Consider the following 20,466-nt stretch of genomic DNA (forward strand, 5'->3'; position numbering starts at 1 on the left):
TGTGGAAGCAATGTGGCTTCCTTATTTCCAGCAGAAATAAAATTAAAAATGGCCCCCGTGTTCAGGAATTATTGGATGCAACACTTTTATCCACCCTTGAGTTATTAGTAAGATTCCAGGGCATTCTAAACTGGACTCTCTGGAAGCTAAGGTAAATCACCTTGCTGCAATTTCTGCAAGGAATTCCGCCTTTAAAGGAACCACAGCAGCTAAACTTATGTCATGGTCCAAAGGGATATTTCCTCAAGTGATTCCTTTAAAAACTGGCTTGAGAAGCCCAAAAACTGGCCTCAGGAAAAGAAAAACAAGATTGGAAATTCAACGACTGTTGGTTTGATAAAAAAGAGAAAGCTCTGGTTCAGACCAAGTAACAACCCAGTCCCACCGGAGACTGTAAAATCCCCACTCCTCACCACTGTACATGCATTAAACCACTGGTCTGACAAAATGATAGCCTTCATGAGTCAGTATTGGTGGGGAAACACTAACAAGGCCACAGAAAGTACCTACTCATTGTTCCCCTTGTCTGAAGTACAACCCAGGGAAGTCTGTTTGTACTGCTCCTGGACATTTTAAATTGCCTGATGGATCATTTGAGATCTGGCAAATGGATTTCATACAACTTCCTCCATTTCATGGATATAAGTATGTTTTAGTCATGGTATGTATGTTTTCACACTGGACTGGAGCTTTCCCTTGCAGATACGTTACTACCTCTTCTGTGACTGAAGTGCCTTGGATAAGATTATCCCTACCTGGAGAACTCCTCTTCAACTTCATAATGATAGAGGAACCCATTTCACTGGCCAGGTGCTTCAAAAAGTCTGTGCTGTTTGGCCAGTTTTACAACACTTTCACTGCACTTACCACCCTCAATCCTCTGGTTTGGTCAAACACACTAACAGCATTATTAAGACTCAACTGGCAAAACTTGTAGAGGCCCTCCAAATACCTTGGTCAAAAGCATTGCTGTTGGTCCTTCTAAATCGTAGACCCACCTCTTTTGGAACTTTTACACCCTTTGAGGCAGTCACAGGATGCCCAGTGCACTTGGCTCCTGCCTCTTCTGACCCACAACTAATAAAAAGAGAGATACTCCAATACTGCAAAGGCCTAATTGCTTCTATTAAAAATAACCATGTTTTGGTAAGCAACCTTTTCAGAGTGCACTCTTGGGAGATGAAGACCTTAAACATCACACCTTGCAACCTGGAGATTTCATCTATTGGAAAAGACACCTCCAGAAGGACTCTCTTCAACCTTGCTGGAAAGCCTGCTATCAGGTACTGCTAACCAACCCTTGTGCTGCAAAACTCCAAGGAATACAACTCTTGGATTCACATGACACACCTAAAGAAAGCACCAAACCCTGTCTGGACCTGCAAATCATCTGGTGACCTGAAAGTAAAGATTTCCCTGAACTGAAGCAGACGACATCCGATGAGCCAGCTTTCCAAAGATATTCAGACTAGGCCTGTTGGAATTTTGTCACCAAACCTTTGATTACATAAGGCTTCAGATAATCTCTACCATTTAGGATCTTGGTAACACAGGGACTTTAGATAAAAAGTGCCTAAGAGTTGTCCCTCCTACTCCTCCTTGTTACTTAAATATGACCTCAATAGATCTCCAGTCTGTGCACTTTCCCTCTGATGTGGGACACTACACCCAGGAAATGTCCTTCCTTGTATTGAGGGACAAAAAGACCCTGAAACTGGAAAGCCTGACTCAGATTAGTGATGCTTTCAGAGAAACATCTTGATCGAAAGGGGAAGTGTAAAAAGATTAATAAACAGAAACCTCAAGAGTTGGGAGACCAGAAGGGGGAGCGCTCATGCCCTGTGATGATAGCAGAGCCCAACAGAAAGAAAGATCTCCTCTTCGTTCCTGATGAGGACTCAGCCAATGAAAAGCCATGGACTCTTGTTTACTATAGCCCTCCCAAATTCCTTTTCCCCTCTGTAAAAGCGTTTTCCTTTCCATTTTTGCTGGGGACTTGCACATGGCTTGCCATGGTTGCAGACCCATTCTCTGCTGATCCTGAATAAACCCGTTTGTGTTGCAGAAATAACTGGAAGTCTATCTGTCTTAGGTCCACATCCCCCACCCTCACCAGCACCCCGTAGCCGACCTCTGGGCAGAACCAATACCCATGCTCCCCGGTCACCCACACCAGCAACACATTCAGAAAATACAGCTTAGTTCGTTCCACGTGCTCATTTCATGACACCTTGAACTGGGTGTCTGTGGGGGACTGCTGGTCCACACAGACAGGGCTCCCGCTTGGGAGGCGTGAGGACTTGGGGCAGCAGTGCGTGTTCCACCTGGAAACACTCAGGGACCACAACACCCAGAGCGTCCGGCTCAAGTGGCACCCTCCGTTTCCAGAGAGTGGGAGTGGGGGCCAGCTAATAGGACCAGGCGTTTCTCTGCTGGGGGGCAAGGTACGCAAGGCCCAAGAGTCTGAAGATGTCTTCCTCTGCAGCCACGTGGAAAAACGTCTTCTGCAACAGAGCGCAAGCATGAGTGCCTGGGAGCCACTCCACCACCGCGGCAGCTTCCCGGAGACAGGTGTGGCGAGGAGGCTGGAAGGGCAGGCAGGGCCCAGCCTCACGGTGGGGTGCCTCTTGAGGGCCCCGTGGGTCCCAGGCTGGAGGGCCCCGGGGCCGATGCAGACTGTGGGCTGGGCAGAGAGCCGTTTCCCCCGCCCAGGCCTCCCGTCCCAGCAACACACCTGCCCCGGATCAAACAGACCACGGCTGTTCAGCCAGAGCCCCCTCTCCTTCCGGCTGAAGCGGCACAGCTCCCGCTCGAAACGCTGGGGGAAGAGCGACTGCATCAGCAGGGCCACCAACCCCAGACCCCAGGGTGGCCTACACTCCCTACCTTGGAGCCAGTCCAGCCGAGTAGCGCAAAGGGGAACTGGCTGATGCGGGTGACCACCAGGTGGTCAGGGTGAGGCAGGGCCTCTGGGCGCCCCTACAGCATCCCCTGGGGGTTGTGGCGGGTGGAAAATGCAGAAAGTCCCCTCGAAGGCATCCATGGTGTGGCTCTGCCGGGGCAGGTGGGTGGGGTTGTCTGCCTGCCGGCTGCGCTGGTGCTGGCGGTACAGGACAAGGCCCTGGGGGGAGAGCAGACATGGCCAGGCACCGCCGTGGCTGGGACAGGAGCCAGGATCCCGGCAGGACCGTCAGCTGGGGGAGCAGGAAGCCCCTCGCCTGCTTCTTCAGGCAGCACAGCACTCTGGGCAGCAGCCCTGCCTCCCGGCCCTCCTGGGGGTGGTGATGAGGAAGTCCACATCGTGGCCCTGCAACTTCCCCCGGAGGGGGCCAGTCTGACTCTCAGCCTCAGTGTTCTCCCGAATCCCTTCAGTGAGGGAAGGCCCACCTCGGTGGTCCCGCCTCAGACGCCTTCACTGGGAAGGGCCTAGAGCTGAGCCGGAGGGCACGTGGAGCCCCGTTACCTCCGGCAGCCGCCGGTCAGCGCGACGGCGGCCCCAGGAAGGGCCTGCCCCGCGGCTGCCTCCACCGCCTGCTGCAGGGTCTCCACGTCTGACCGCAGGATCGGGGTGCTCAGGTCCTGGTGGTGCTGGAGTCCTGTGGGCAGCACAGCTCTCCTGACCTGCCCAGCCCGGCCCTCTCTAGCTGTCTCCCACTACCCCCTCCTCTCCCTTAAATATCAAACGCTTATTTTGAAATAATTGTAGGTTCACGTACAGTTGAAGGAAATAACAGAGGTCCCCTGTGCCCTCTGCCCAGTTCCCCCCAGCAGTAACATCCTGCAGAACTACTGTAGGTCACACCAGAATTCTGATGTTGACACAATCAAGATACAGACTATCCCTTTCAACGCCTCGGTTTTCCCATCCATAAAATGGGGCCGGGAGGTGATAAAGAGATGCGAAGAAGAGGGCTTTGCCGCTTAACAACACCTCGCTCTAGCCCATGTCCACCTCCTCCCCTGTCAGAGGGATCGCTGGGCCTTGCACACACACAGTGAGGAGAGGTTTACGTGTGGGAATAAACGGCCCCGGGAAGGATGTGTGCTCAGTCAGCGCTGCGGGCCTCTCCTCCGGGGAGAGGAGACTGAGCGGAACCGATGGATGTCACCATAACGCTCCACTGGACGCACGGCTCTGTGGTCTCACTTCCTGCCGACCGACCAGGCGACTCTCCCAGGACCCCCAGCTGGCCTCCCCTCCCCCAGCCCCTGGGAAGATGTTCAATGAGGCAACGAGTGCCAGGCTGTGGGGCTCCTTCAGCAGGGTCCCCGATCAGGCCACACGGAGAAAAGTCTGCTCAACACCTGCGACCTGCTGGCCTCACGCCAAGGAGCTCACGGGATCCCGTGCTTTACAGAGAACGTAATTCAGGCTCAGAGAAGTCAAGACTCAGGGCCACGGTCTCCTACCTAGTAAGCGGCAGAGATGGGACTCAAACCCAGGCCTGACAAACTCTCAAGTTCACGTTCTCTCCACTGCTCAGCGCCACCTCCCCCTAGCAGGTTCCTCACTGAGCCTCTCCCCGCTGAGCACAGGTCCCCACGCCATCAGCCAGTGGGCCAAGGCGCCAAGCAGCACACGAGCAAGCGTGCCCGGGGCCCGGGCTGCTCTGACAGGCCCTCCCCTCTATGGAATCAGGAGTAAGGGGTGCATGCTGGTCCAGGTCCAAGTCTAACTGGGAGATCCTGAATGTCACGGCAGCTACTCTGACCGTTATCGTTCACTGAGAAGGGCCTGCACCGGGTCCTGACTCCACTGGGTCAGGAAGCCCGCCAAATAAAGATGCCCGTCTTCACACTCACCCCGCTCCCTGCCACACAGGCAGCCAAGAGCACATGCCGTGCGTCGGAGCTAAGGGCTCCATGGTGTGGGAGGCTTTCAGGCACAGGTGCTTTGGGGAAGCCCAGGGCCCAGCGCTCTCAGAGGGCTCACCTGCTCTCTGCTGCTGGGTCAGTCTCTGGGGCTGCTCTCGGAGGTCGTCCAGCGTCCGCAGCCCCTCCCGGTACCACCGGTCAGCGGTCCTTACCCCGACCCCAAAGATCTGAGTGAGGTGCCGTTCGGAGGATGAGCACAGTGTGGTCAGGAGGCAGCTCTCACAGCGAGATGCGGATGACGACACTGAGCCGTGCAAGGCGTGTCCCAGGACAGCACCACTGCAGCGTCACACAAGTGGCCTCATTAAGTCGTCGTCTGGCCGGGCAAGTGGCATCCCCACTCTCATCCTTCAAGTTTAAGCAACCTGCTCAAGGCCGCACAGCGAGTGCACAGGCAGGACTCCATCCCCGAGCCTGGCCTACACAGCCCACCCTCACAGGGGACGGCAGGGAAAGAGCCCATGTGCTCCCTCCCCAGGCCTCGGTCCCCTCCTCGGCAGGGTCTCTCCCCAGAACTTGTACAGTTCTAGCCTATGATTCCAACATCGCCAAAGCAGGCATCCTGACAGTCCGTGCATTCACCGGGCAAACCATACCACTCCCACCCCACAGCAGCTGGGACTTATTACTGTGGCTCTGCCTCTTAACAGGCAGCAAAAATGGGCAGTTAACAGCCAGGGGGTTGTTTTAGCAGGATCTGGAAGGAACGGGTTAGGACTGGCTGGGGCTCTGTTCCAGGTTCAAACACGACAATTGCCACTGCCTGGCCACGGGTCAGCAGAGACGTCCAGGCCAGTGGAAACTAACTACGCTGCTGGAGCTGACCTCTCGTGGGGTGGCCAGCTGCCCTCACACGGGCATCCCACACACAGGATGGGCGCTAGCAACTCACCTGTTTCTTCCCTGACTATAGCTCGTTGGACAGGGGTGGGCACTTGCCCTAGGCCAGCCACTCAGAGCCCCTCCCCCGGGACTTCTGAAACAGAAGAGCAGGCCCAGGGGAGGAAGAACAGCTGGGTGGCACTCGTGTCCCTGAGCCCCGCTTCCTGCAGACCGGCTGTAGCCTGCCCTTTTGGGACTGTGCTGGGCATCCTTCCCTAGATCCCCTGAACCTAGAGCATGAACTGGATGGGAAAGATGCTGAGAATAACCTAATCACGTTGTTTATAACAGTAAACTTCTAATTGTTCACGTACTTCTCTCCTGGCCTGGATGCCTTCTGGGACTCAGGGCTACCCCGGGGGAGGTAGCAGATGGCTCTGCCCTCTCTCAGCGCTTCTCCAGCCACTAATTCCTTTGTTGCCTCCATACCCCTAAGCCCCCTGCCCCCCATCCTTCACACAGGGCTCCTCTCCCTTTTTGAAGCCACCCCCCACCCCCGACCAGTCGCTGATCTGACAACCTCCAGCCACAAAACCGGGGTGTCTAAGGAGCCCGACCGAGGCATCCACAAGAGCTCTGGCGGCTCCGTTATCAGACCGGAAATGGGCGGGACCAGCAGGAAGGTGCGCCGTGGACACAGGCAGGACGCCACCAAGAAAATGAGTACGTGAGATCAAAGGTGGAGACGCTGCGAGGGTGAGCAGCCCCACAGATTTAATGGTCCCCGTGGCACCCGGAAAAAGGTTCTGTTTTGTTCAGTATGCTCTGTGTAAAGGGCCAGAGCATGTGATATACTTGAGAATATGCCATCAATAGTCAAATAAGAACAGATGGTGCCGAGTGATCTAGAAAATTCCCTGTGCTCAAAACAAGCTTCTCGTCCACCTCCGTTTGGCTGCCTCGTGTATATCGGGTGTCGGCTGAGCTGCCAGATCCTCAGTGAAACCTTCTCTGACCCCGGGTCGGGGGGGACCCACCGCCCCCCTTGCCGCCTGACATGGCGTGAACCGAGCTGTGGCTCTGGGGGAGGACCGTGGAGCTGCGTGCCCCTGCCGGGGGCTGCCCTGCGTACCTTCATGGCCTGGTACCTCTCCGAGAGCCGGACTCTCTCCACCTCCTCACACACTCCGTGTTCCAGCAGCTCCTGCGGCAGAAGACAAAGCCTGACTAGAAAGAGGAGAGCTGGGGGCCCAAGGCCCAGCAGGGGGGCTTTGTGGAAGCAGGATCCCGGGGGACTTGGAAATGAAGACTGTGCCCAGGGAGCCTCCAAGCCCCTAGGGCAGGGAACATGGGCCAACTCTCAGATAAATAACAAGCCCCGGGATACGTAAACAACTGCGTTTAAAACATAGGTGAATTCAACAAGACTTCATTTAAAAGCATAAGTGAATTCAAAAGTCTCTTTTCCATCACGATGTATTCGGTCAGTGTAAGTGTACAAAAGGACAGCTTCACATTTTGGGTCCTCAGATACTTCGCATTGTAAAAAGAGGTGCTCATGCCCAGGGGTCCTCTTCCACCATCCGGGACGGTCTGAGCTGATGCCAGGGGTGCCAGCTACCAGCCCGCCAGGCTCCCGGCAGCTCCCTTGGCTGAGTCCTCTCAGTCCCCCTAGGGCAGGTGCTGTGGCCCGTTTACACGTGAGGAATCGGAGTGAAGAGGGTGGCTGGCCGCCGCTGGGCTCTGAGCCACCAAGCCACCTGCCCTGGCCAGGCCCTGCGGCCCCCTCGCCTCCCCCCACCCCGCCCTGCTAAGTGCGGGGAGCACCGACCTGGACGACGCTGCACGAGTGTTCTCCAAAGCGGGCCAGGCCACGCAGCTGGCTCAGGGCCGTGACCGGGCTGGGAAGGGCCGTGAGCACTGAGGCCGCTCTGCACAAGGAGAGTTGGCGGCCCTCACTGCCGGCGAAGCCCGCGGCCTCTGCCAGCGTCTCCAGAGCCTCCTGCAGGGAGCGGCCCTTGGTGAGGGGCAGGGATGGCGGGGTACCTCACCCCACCCCTCCCTCCAAGGCTGGGACAGGGGAGGGCCTGGCCCCATCCCAGGGAGGCAGGGGCCCCAGGGCTCAGGAGAGGCCGGCGTTGTGGTGCGTGACGGGTGTGGGACGCTGGCAGGCACAGGGCAGCCCCCATGCTGGGCGTGGCGGCCCCTTCCTGCACACAGCCACCTGGGGAGGAGCAATATACAGGCCGCTTCGAGGCTGCAGGGTGGGCAGGGGCCAAGGAAGCCCCCCGGAGCCCTGCCTCTCCTGGGTGGTCACCTAGGGCTCTCGGGACAGAAGGGGCCGACTCTCAGAGGGCAGAACTGCCAGAGGCACGGGGCAGAGGCGGTGCCGCCCAGCAGAGGCCAGAGCAGCAGGAGTGGCGCCACCTGCCACCGCACGCGCTGTATGTGCGCCACGTCCCGGAACCCTCTCAAGCAAGTGGGCTGGGGTGCCTGTCCTCCCCACTTCACAGACGGGGACACCGAGGCCTCGTGGCTCACAGGCAGGGTCAGGATTTGAATGCGGGCAGCCCTGCTCTGAGCCCACAGCTGAAGCCCCCAGCTGTGCTCACCCAGGAAGCACTGAGGTGGGCGGAGGCCATGAACCTCACAGCACCCCGAGGACGGCCTCCTGCTGGCCTCACTTGGGGTCACAGTCTCATCCACTTGGCAAGCAAGAAAGGCCTAAAGATGCTAAAGATAAGTGGATCTCGAGAGTCTGCACCAATGGTGAGAGGAGAAGCGGGAACAGCCTGGCTTCCCAGGGCCCCTCGGTGGTCTGGGCTGAGCCCTCACCGCCCACCTCACGTGAAGGACACTGAGGCACTGCTGCCGTGTCACCTGTCCCAGCTGAGCTCCGGCCTGCGCTGGGGCCTTCTCTGGGACCCCACCCTCACCCTTCACCCGGCTCACCTCCAGGCGGTGCTGGCACTCCACAGGGACAGGCTGCCCGGCCGCCATGCTCTCCGTGAACCAGCTTACGTCTAAGAGCACTGGGCGGGTGCATCATGGGTGAAGGGCCGCCGTCCTGCGCTCCTGCCGGCAGACGGCCTCCTCTGCTGATGGTCCCCTCCATCATGACGTGTGCCACCTCCGAGCTGGGCGGAGGGAAGAAGAGGAAGTGGGGCCCCGAGCCCTTTCCCAGACCTGCCATTCTTCCTGCTTCACTCCATGCCTCCAGGCCTTTGCTGTTACTATCCCCTCTGCCTGGTGACCACCTATTCATTCTTCAGAAAGACCTCCCAGCCCCTCCTCCTGGCAGACAAACATCTCCACCACGCCAGCATCTGCAGAGCTGTGTGTGGTTCTCGGCTCTAGCGATGATAAGACCAACCCTTTTTTGTGTTAACTTGTCTGTCTCCCTCTCCCCCCAACCCCAGAGGAAGGAGAGGCCAGGGGCACAGGGGCCAGGACCGGGGTGGGGGGTTCTTCATCGAAGTGCTGGAGACAGACTACTTGGGTTTGAACCTCAGCTCTGCCACACACTTGCTGTGCGCCCTTGGGTACATCACTTATCTCTGTACTTTGATTGCCTCATCCACAAAGCAGAGATAATAACATATCTACTTTGCAGGGTTGCTGTAAAGATTAAATGAGCTAATAAGCAAAACGGCTTAGACAGTGCCCAGGACACTCTAGGCCGTGGTCATCATCCTCTCTTGAGTGGGTCTGCTGCACCCCTGGGAATGGTTAACTAAGCTTCAGGGGGACTGGCTTCTGATTCACTTGCTCTTTCAACTTCAAAACTATGGGAACCCTCCTCCCTTCCTTGCAGCATTGCTTCTGTAGTGGTTTTGTTTTTGTTTGGTTTTCTTCTACTCTTTGAAGTAGAAGAAAAGTCACTTTCTCAGCCCTGAGGAGAGAAATCAGTTTAGCTAACAGGGCAAGATGCATTCACCTAAGGAAGGACTGTTAACCACCGCTACACTCACATGGCCCTTTATAAAGCCTCCGGCATACATTCTCTCCTTGTCCTACAGAAACGCTCCTGGCCCTAACTGCTAACACCCTTTTACAAAAGAGGAAATTGACAGGAAAGTTATATGACCATGAAGTGCCAGGGCTAACTTGGAATCCAAACACCTCAGGTGCCCCTCCGCCCCGGGGTCAGCTGCGTGGGAGTCGTTTCAGATCTCAGTATCCTCAGCAGTAAAGAACCACCATATGTGAAAGTGGCTGGTCAGCTGCAAAGTTCCGAGCACGGGCATCTGTGCTCAGGCCATCACGCCACTCAGCAGCGTCCCACGGCCCACCGGGCGCGATGGCATGGTGATACCTATACGGGCGTGCCACGTTCCCCGGTGAGGCGAGGCCGTGGGCGCCGGACCCGCCCCGCGCCCCTCGGAAAGGTCGGCCCTAGGAAGGTGGCCTCGCCTGGCGGCGAGCTTCGCCACGACCGCGCACCTGTAGGCGTCCAGGACGCGGAAGCCCTTGGAGAGAGCCAGGCGTGTGAGGAAGGCCCGGCGGCTGCGGCCCATGCGTGGCTCAGCCAGGTAGACAGTGACCCCAGGGAAGCGTGCCGCGGGCGACGCCCGACGAAGGCAGAAGGAAACTGGACAGAAGCCGGAAGGAAGGCGGGCGGAAGGCGGGCGGAAACCTCACGGAAGCCGGAAGCTAGCGGGCGGAAGCCAGCGGGCGGAAGCCGATTGGAAGGGGAAGTGGCGCCCGGCCCCACTCAAAGAGGCAGGCCCCGCCCCATGCAAATTAAGTCTCTGGGCGGATTTCGCCCCCAGGGTCGTTTGGAGCGAGGTAGAGGTCCCGGGGTTTCACCTGATTGGGTGTTCCGGCCTCTCAGCGCCAGAGTCCCCGCCTCTATGCAAATAGAACCAGAGCACACGCCTTTTATTTGAATTACCCTAGCGGAAAGTCCCGTCCCATCCTTGGGACCACCCGGGAGGAGAGACTGGGGTGGGGGTTAGGGGGGTGGGGTAAAAGGGGTGCGGCAGGAGCTGGGAGGGGGGAGGCGGGAGGTTAGGGAAACCTCGGCGCGGGCTTGGGGGCTTCGTCCTCGGAGGCTAAGAGGGGAGATCGAGGTGGGGGTATCAGGCGATCCGTCCTCGGCGCGTGGGGGGGAGGGGGATGTTAGTGGTGGGTCCTTGGCGGGTAGGAGAGGGATCCGTTCTCAGCAGGAGAGGAGTATCCGCCCCAGCCCCTGCTCTTCGCCCCTGCTATTCGCTCCCTCCGACTGGGTCGGGCTGGACCGATGGGCCCCGGAAACCTGGCGGCGCGGGGCCCCTGGATCGCGGGCCCGGGCAGACGCGCGATTGAGCGTGCTGGTGGAGCGACCGCTTCCAAACCCCTGGAAAGGGTTTTCAGTCTTTCTCAATCGAATGGCGTTAGGACGACTGGCCGGCCATTTGGAAAAATGGAAGTTGGCTCCCTCCCTTACTGCTTAACACCAAAATAAAATCCAGATGGATCAAATATTCAAATCTAAAAAAGAAAAAAAAAATGTAATGGGGAGTCGATGAATGTTTTTATAGTCTAAAGTATCACAATAAAGCTGGAGACACTAAAGGAAAAGAATGATAAACTTGAAGACATACAAATTTAAAATGTATTTAAACATTAAAAGGCAAACCAGGGGAAGAGTGTGACACATTTGGAATTTAAATCTAATTCCTGTAATTATGAAACTGTCCACAGATTAATAAGGAAAAGACGACAAGCAAGAACACCAGTAGGCAATTTACAGAAGAAATGCTACTCAAAAACATACCAGATTGCCTGACTCGTCCAATCAGGGAAGGGCAAACTTAAATGAGAGTGTCTTCACTTATCGCATTATTCGACACGTTTACAAAATTGATCACACATGAGGGAACTGGCAGATTGTAGGAGGGATTTTTGGAAGCCAATTTAGCAACCATAGCCAACAAAATGAAAACAAAAATCTCACCCAGCAATTCCTTTTCCAAGATTGGTATTGTGTTGAATCCCAAGACCAGGTTGGGAAAGCTGACATCTTGACAACATCGAGTGTTCCTGTATGTCTCTCATATCTTCAGGCACTACGCTTTGGAATCTCTTTGTTATGCTATGTGATCTCCTCAGTCTTCCCTGGCTGCGGCACAGGGCTGAAGCAGGCTGGTGCCTCGGCCCAGGCCTCCTCTCAGCCTCCACACCAGCTCCCCACCTGCCCTCCCGGGCCCAGGACACACACTCTGGCTGGTAGGCCTGGGATGCGTCCCCTCTCTCATCTCCTGTGCTCGTTTCTCCTCCTGCCATCTGGGAAGGGGGAGCTCCCAGGCTCTCTGTAAGGAGTTGGAGTTCCCCATCTGTGGGTTCTGCCTTTCCTCAGAGAGCAGCAGCCTATCCCCTGAAACCATCTCCATTCTTCTTGATGGCCTCTGTCTCCATCCCGGGCACCTGGGTTCTCTCTTGGGGAGGCAGAAGCAGCTTAATGACCCATTGCTCCTGAATACTTAAAACACTGGGCAACTTGCAAAAATGAGGATTTCCACAGGCCCAGGGAGGTTTTGTGAGGGGTGATCCTCAGTGCCCACTGAGTGGAGGCCTGGGCACAGGTGGGCATAGCCACAGCATCGATGGTTGGCGTGCTCCTCTCCTCCCCTCCCTGGACCACCAGGTCACTGTCCAGCCGGCTGGGAAGCGGAGACCTCAGCCCTCTATCTCCAATAAACCTGGCTTGGGGTTCCCAGATGTCTAAGTCCCCAGCCCCCTGCTGCCCACGCTGAGACCACGCCCCCAAAAAATGTCAGAGTCTGCACAGATGATCTCCTGGCTGGGCCCTCTCAGCTGCCCTGGGGGTGGCAGTTCTCCCCTGTGTTCTGCACTGTGCTTTCTCATGCTGTGTTTTGGATTAGTTTTACCCAGATGTATGAGCTTGCATTTTTCCAAGATGAATCTCATCTAGCTATTTCCTGTTCCCACTTCCAGTTCAGAAAAGGCCCCTGGGGGTGATTTTTCAGTCCTCGTGACCTTCATAAAACCTCCCCATGGAGCACCGTCTTTGAAGTCCGCTTCAGTGCTGTTGGCGCCTGTCCTTGGCCTGTGGGGCCCGGACTCTGCCTGGCTCTGAGGCCCAACCCCCCACCGATTCCCGTCTCCTGCGGGTTACTTGCCAGCTGCATTCCGGAGGGTGTGCGGTCAGCCTGCTGATGCTGTCGGACTGGAGCTCCTGAGGGCCACTGGCCCAAAGTTCTGGCCTCTAGTGCTGCTCCCTGGACCTTCCTGAGCTACCCACTGCATCACTGTGGGTTTGGGCTATCTGGTGCCTCAGTCTGCTCAGGCTGACAGCACAAAATACCACAGACAGGGCAGCCTAAACAAAAGAAACATTTCTTATTGTTCTAGAGGCCGGAAATCCAGGATCAAGGTGCTGGCAGGCAGCTTTCATTCTGAGGCCTTCTCTCTTGGCTTGTAGGCGGCCACCGTCTCTCTGTGTGCCCACACCATCTCTTTGTGTGCTCGTGGAGAGGGAGAGAAAGAGATCTCTTCCTCTTCTTATAAGGCCACCAAGTCGTATCAAATTAGGACCGCACCCCTGTGACGTCATTTAACCTTATTACTCCTAGAAGCCCTTTCTCCAAATACAGTCACATTGGGGGTTAGGGCTGCAACATATGAATCTGAGGGAACACAATTCAGTTCATAGCACCTGGTGTATTTGGTCCTGTGCTGCTGTAACAAATTACCACAAACTGGGGGCTTAAAACAACAGAAATTTATTCTTGTAGTTCTGAAGCCTGGAATTCTAAGATCAAGGTGTTAGCAGGGCCGTGTTCCCTCTGAAAGCTCTAGGGGAAGATCCTTCCCACCTCCTCTAGCTCCTAGTGGCTCCTGGCATTCCTGGGCTTGCGGCTGCATCCCTCCAATCTCTGCCCCATCCCCAATGGCTACCTTCCCTCTGTCCCTTCCCCTTTTCTTATATATATATATTTTTTTTTATTTTTTAATTTTAAATTTATTTTTACTTTCTGGCCGCGCTGCATGGCATGCGGGATCTTGGTTCCCCAGCCAGGTTCGAACCCGTGCCACCTGCAGTGGAAGCACAGAGTCTTAACCACTGGACCACCAGGGAAGTCCCCCCCCCCACCTTTTCTTATAAAGGCACCAGTCATTGAATTTAAGGCCCACCCTTAATTCAGGATGACCTCATCATGAAATTCTTAATTACATCTGCAAAGACCCTTATTCCAAATATGGTCACAGTCTGAGGTTCCTCATGGACATGAATTTGGCGGGGGGGGGGGCACCATTCAATCCACTACCCTGAGTCCACACCTCCGACCCAGGCTCAGCTCTGGACTCTGCTGACAGGTTCCATGGCCCATCATGGATCTCTGCAAAAATCCATTAGAGCTGCAGGATTTAGTTTCTGATAGGAATAGATGTGCTCGTGCCAGGGACTGTGGCTTGCCATGGGCCTGCCAGGTTATGTGACCAAAGGAGATGCTTTATTTTTGAGAAACTATACTGTCTTTTAAGGAAGACGTGGGTCCCTTTGCTTGTTGGATGGTGTCTAAGTCCGGTCGGGCAGCTATAATGAATACCACAGACTGGGTGACTTGAAAAAAACAGACATTAATTTCTCACAGTTCTGGAGGCTGGACATGTGGAATCAGGGTGCTGGCAGATTCAGTGTTGGTGAGGGCCCCCTACCAAGCTGCAGACTTTTCACTGTATCCTCATATGTCAGAGGGGGTGAGACATGGTGCCTCTTTTATAAGGGCACTAATCCCACCTATGAGGCCCCATCCTCATGACCTAATCATCTCCCGAAGGCCCCACCTCCTAACACTAGCACCTTGGGCATCAGGATTCCAACATGTGGATTTGGGGGAGGGGGGGACAAAAACAGATGGGCTCTGTGTAAGAAGGAGGTGGGGGGATTGGAGGCCTGGGGCAGGATCTGGAGCGGGAAGACTGGGCCAAGGAGTAGAGAAGGATCCCTGACTCCCTCCCACCATGGGGACTTGGCCTAAGAATGATGGAAAAGAGATAGATGTGTCCTTAAAATGAAGGCTCTTAGCGTTCATTTTTCCAACCAGCCCTGACTCAGCATGGTTGGTAATCCCTGGGGGAAGGGCTAAGTGGTCTGGAAGAATTACGAGAAGAGGGATGTTTGCTGAACTAAACTCCGTCACAAATTGACACAATTATCTACTCTTTCCACCACAGGTAATTCCATTGATATTAAGGCAGAATATGACATTATTACATTCTTGAGTGAACAGACCCAATGTCATTTAGGTATTTTCCAATTTACTACTGTTATTGAAATAAAACACAGATATGACCGTGGGGAGTTCCAGCTTATCGGCTTCAAGGAGAGCCCTGGGCTGGAAAGTTTGGCTGAACGCCCAAGGTTGTCATGGATGGTGGCCCACGGGGTGGAGGGTATTGAGAGGCCAGATAGGGAGGCAGCAGCCTGCCCCAGGATATGGGGCAGGTCAAGGGCAGAGTCTGTCCTTCACTGGAGGAAAGGTGGGGGGAGCAGCTCAGGAGGGTGTCCGTGGTCAGGGCCACATGCAGATGGAAAAGGATGGAATCTGGGTATAGTGGGGCAGGGGGGATCCTAGTCAGTACAACTACTGACATTTATGGAGGGCTTGGTATAGGCCACGTATTGTGTTAATTATTTGTTCTATTACATTTTTATTCTCTTCCCAGTTGTATGGAATTGGTACTGCTATTATTTCCCCCATTTTACAGATAGAAGAACGGAGGCCTAGAGCCAAAGTACTCTTTCCAAGTTTACAGTGCACACAGAGGCACAATTATGATTTAAACAGTGGCTGTTTGACTTCTGAGCCAGCCTCTCAACCATTGATTCAACAAAATTGTGTTGTGCACCAAGCTCTGCCCTAAGTGCAGGGGGTACAGCATATAAGATGCACAGAAGGACCTGCCTTCATTCCATTTTGGTAGAGGCAAGACAGACAGACAAATAAGGAGAATGCACATGGTGCTGGGTGGTGCCTTGGGGCACAGAGGGCATGGCTGAACCCATCCCTTCGGCGTGCACACCCTTCTCCAATCGTGCCTCTGATGCTCTCCCTGGCAAGAGGTGGGGTCTATCCCCTCCTCTTAATAGGGGGCCGGCCCTGGGACTTTCTTGGACCAACAGAAGGCAGCAGAAGCGACATTGTGGGATGCGTGGGCTCAGCCTGACGAGGGCTTGCAGCTTCCATTTCTGCCCTCTTGGAAGGCAACTGCCACGGAAAGAAGCTCAGGCTGCACTGTGGGTGCTGAGAACCACGTGAATAGAGAACCAGGAGCCCTCGGGACACCAGCTTCCGCTGACGTCTTAAAGCAGCGGTGCTAGATCATTCCTCACGATTCTGTGAGCAGACTCCTGCACGTGGCATCAGCCGACTCCTCCCCCATGCAATGGCTCACAGAATGGTAAGGAATGATGTAGCACCGCTGCTTTAAGACAAATCAGCTTTGGGGCATTTTTTCACACAGCCACAGATAACTGAGAGGATGGGAGAAGGGCAAAGTGCCATGGAGAGAACTAAAGTCAGGGCGGGGGGGACTTCCCTGGTGGCGCCGTGGTTAAGAATCCACCTGCCAATGCAGGGGACGTGGCTTCGAGCCCTGGTCCGGGAAGATCCCACATGCTGCGGAGCAACTAAGCCCGTGCTGTACAACTACTGAGCCTGCGCTCTGGAGCCCGCGAGCCACAACTACTGAGCCCACGTGCCACAACTACTGAAGCCCGCGTGCCACAACTACTGAGCCCGCGTGCCACAACTACTGAGCCCACGAGCCACAACTACTGAAGCCCGTGCGCCTAGAGCCCATGCTCCACAACAAGAGAAGCCACTGCAGTGAGAAGCCCATGCACCACAACGAAGAGTAGCCCCAGCTCTCCGCAACTAGAGAAAGCACGCACACAGCAACGAAGAGCCAACGCAGCAAAAAATTAATTAATTAATTAATTAATTTAAAAAGAAAAAGAAACGTGGTTGAGAGTTATCATTCATAACATAGGTTATGTTGGAGCGAGAGAGAGAGATTGAGAGGCAAGCAGAGGGAGTCCTTTCTTTTAAAAGTACACAGTAAAATATTTCCCGGTGAAATCATATGATGTCTGGGATTTGCTTCAAAATCATGTCGAGGCAGAGGAAAGGGTGGGACACAGATGAAACAAGATGGGCCTTGAGTTGAGAACTTTGATGACAGAGGTGGAAAGTTCGGCATATCACCTCTCCACTTCTGGATATGTTTGAAATTTCAATAATAAAATGTTTTTTTTAAGCACGTGCACTTAAAATGAGATCAGCGCTCTCTGCCAGGAGCAGTTCTAAGCACTTTACACGTGTCAGCTCATTGAGGCCCAGGACATTCCTGTCACTGGATGACATACATGTTCCCATCTTGCTGGGAAGGAGAGAGAGGCACAGAGAGGTCAAGTGACTTGCTGGAGTTTGCACAGCTGGTGAACAGCAGCCTTGGGGTGCTGTCTTGGAAAAACACCCCTGTGTTCTTCTTTATTCTCACATGACACTTCTGACACTAGATGTGTGGGTTTTCCACACCCAGCAATTCTCCAGCACCAGCTGGGTGTCCTAAGTTCAACCCAATTCTGACACTGACCAGAGTTAGTGCAGACCCCCCTGGCCCCACCTCCACTTCAGATGCCAACATTGAGTCCAGGTTGTCACCTGTGCTTCTGACCAACTGGCCATAAGCTGGGGTTCCCATGAGCCCCTTTCTCCAATTTGATAATTTGTTAGAACAGCTCACGGGACTCAGGAAAACAGTTTACCTACTAGATTACCAGCTTATTACAAAGGATATTGAAGGATATGAGTGAACCGCTAGATGAAGAAATAGACAGGGCAAGGTCCAGAAGGGTCCTGAGCACAGGAGCTTCTGTCCCCGTGGAGTTGGGGTGAGCCCCCATTATATGGATGTATTCACCAGCCAGAAGCTCTCTGAACCCCGTCTTTAGGGATTTTTATATAGCCTGCTTCATCACACAGGCATGATCCATCATTAACTCCATCTCCAGCTGGGCTGAAAGTTCCAAGCTCCTTATCATGGCTTGATCTTTCTGGTGACCAGCCCTGATCCTGAAGCCATCCAGGAACCCACTTAGAGTCACAGAATTAGAACAAAAGATCCTCCTTCCACCCAGTAAATTCCAAGGGATTTAGGAGCTCTGTGCCAAGAAGTGGGTTCAAAGACCAAATATTAGAACAAAAGATGCTCCTAGTGTTCTTATCACTTAGGAAATTCCAAGGGGTTTAGGAGCTCTGTGCCAGGAACCAAGGGCAGAGACTAATATATATTTTTTCTATCATTTCACAGATGTGACCCAAAGAGCCTAGTTCCGTCACAGAACTCCTGATCTATGTGCTTCCAAAACTCCCGGATGATTATGTCACAAACTGTTACTTGTTCTCTCTGGGGGATCAGACAGTTTGAAATTCAACAAAACTTATCATAATCAGTTTGTTATTTTGCCTACTTGTGTTTTCTAATTCTCCTGCAATGAGCACACACCGACTGCATAATAAAGAGATTTGTAATAAGAAGAGTTTTCTTTTGACCGTGCCATGTGGCTTACGGGATCTTAGTTCCCCAGCCAGGGACAGAACCTGTGCCCCTTGCAGTGGAAGCTCGGAGTCCTAACCACTGGACCACGAGGGAAGTCCCAAGAAGAGTTTTCGATAGACCTAGAACCAGCAGCAATGAGGCCCGGTAGGGGTGCTTAGCCCAGGGCTCCTGACCGCAGGGGTGCAGGGGTGGGGTGGGAGTCACCCTGAGACTTCCCAGGCCCCACCTGTTTCCAGTGGCTCACAGCTGGCAGGGTTTCAGACCCAGCAGCAAGGTCGGCAGGACCGCCGTGTGTCCACCCCGGCACAGGCACTCGGGGCCCACCTGCAAGCCCCGCAAGCCCCGTGAGGAGCACAGACTCATTTTGGGATGTGGCATCTCAAGGGGCAGGGGTCAGGGCAAAGTGGCCACCATCACATAACATCTGATCCTTTCATCCAACCTGGAAGGGGTGGGGTCGCCGCTGTCCCACTCCCCACGCACTCCCTGGGTGCATCTGCCCTTCCCCTTCACGCCTCCGTCACTCCCACATCCACACAGCCAGGTTCACGGTCCCGGTTCCAGGACTGGGTGACCAGCTGTCCGAAGGGCAGGCCCCCATGCTGGTCTACCCCTCCTCTCCCTGTACCTACTTTCCTGTGGGCCTTCCTGGATTCCCACCCACCAGTTCCCAACCAGCAGTCTCGCTGGCTCCTCCGTCATCCACTGGGCCCAGGTCTTGCGGGTCCTGCCCCAGAATCTTCTCCCGCTTGGCATCCCTGCCCCTCATGGTCCCTCTGCCCTCCCCATCTCCACTCGGCTGCATGAAGTCCCACTGCCCACAGCACAGAACCCAAGTGCAAGTTGGCTTCCAGGGGTCTGCTGACCTACCCGGGCCTCACGCTGCCCTCAGCCCCCTGCCCACACTGTGCCCGTCCTGAGTTCCCCCCGGCTGTTCCCCTACAGCAGGGTCCTGGGTTACCGTCCCCTCCCTGCAGGGACTCACCTAGCTCATCCCACTCACTCTTTCCTCCAGAAGCCTCTGCTGGTCCCCAGGTCCGGGTTGGGTCCCCTGTGTCCCCCAGCCCACCGGGCTGGAGCATCTGTCTCCTCTGCTGGAGAGAAAGCTCCCACGGCACGGGCGCCCCCTGTGTGGACTTGGGGTGGCCATGCCCGCACATGGAGCCAGTCTACGAACACTTTCTGGCTGGGCGAGTCTTCCTGGCACTAAATGCGTGCATCCTATTCTTACTGCCCTCAGCAAGTGCTTCTTACTAGGAGATGACCCTGTGCCTGAGTTGAGCCTGTGAGGCCCAGGGCTGGCTCGACTGAGCTCATACATCCCCATGGGAGACCCTGAGGGCCAGCCTCGGAGGCCCATGGGATGGTGATCTCCCAGAATCCAGGTCTTTGGGGTTCTAGACATGGAGTCTGAACCCTTTTCTCTTTGGGATGGTGTTTGTGCAAAGAACTATCAGTGGATGATTTAAAAGGGGCGCAGGGGTCTGGGCCTATGGTGGGTGAGGGCTGCGTGGTGTGCCCTGGGAGGGAACTTGTGCTGCAAAGGCCCCCACCATGGAAGCAGGGGAGGAGGACGAGGAGCCAGCCTGGAAGGAGGTCACGACGGGGCCTCTGGTGGCTCTGGGTGATCCCTGGGGCCTGGTGAGAATGCCAGGTGCAGGAACAGTTCCCTGGGACTGAGGAAGTGGAAAAATGAGTGTGAATAACTTCTTTGAGAAGCTTGTCTCTTAGGAGGAGGATCAGGATAGAGACGGCAGCTATGGGTTTCAACACAGAACTCTGGGCGCTGCAGCGGCCTTGGGGGCGTTCTGACACTCTGCGCTAATGGCAGGGGTTGTGGAGCTGGGGACGCACACCTGCTGGGGGTCCCCTTCCTCCTACAGAGCTGGTCAGCGCTTCTTGTTTTTGTTGGCTGGGCTTCTGGCTCAGGTCTGCAGACAAATATGCAAGAATGTGAATACCTTACACACAAACTGATTATAAGATGGCTAATACCACGATGTGTTTCTTATTCTTATACTTTCCTGGGATTTCAGCTTTCACACCTTCCTCTACCAGATGCTAGTTGTTTTTTTTTTTTAACACCTTTTTAAGATCTTAGTAATCTTACCAGACACAAAAGTGAAAATAGTATCAGCTATAGCAAAGACTGTTAATTATTCCTCAGTATTTATTATCTCATTCTTCTTTAATAAC

General features: G+C 54.8%; 1 protein-coding gene across 1 annotated transcript; it reads right to left on the minus strand.

The window, feature by feature from the left end:
* Positions 1-2,408: 2,408 nt before the first annotated feature.
* On the minus strand, positions 2,409-19,039 carry POLM (DNA polymerase mu). The gene is given in 14 exon segments (XM_057549665.1): positions 2,409-2,504; positions 2,735-2,818; positions 2,887-2,947; positions 2,949-3,121; positions 3,219-3,283; positions 3,286-3,338; positions 3,464-3,596; positions 4,934-5,052; positions 6,828-6,901; positions 7,529-7,699; positions 8,650-8,799; positions 8,801-8,834; positions 10,141-10,333; positions 18,946-19,039. Coding segments are annotated over 14 exon segments (1,500 nt in total).
* Between the last annotated feature and the right edge of the window lie 1,427 nt (positions 19,040-20,466).

Source organism: Balaenoptera acutorostrata, chromosome 7, assembly GCF_949987535.1.
Source record: "Balaenoptera acutorostrata chromosome 7, mBalAcu1.1, whole genome shotgun sequence".
Lineage (NCBI taxonomy): Eukaryota > Metazoa > Chordata > Mammalia > Artiodactyla > Balaenopteridae > Balaenoptera > Balaenoptera acutorostrata.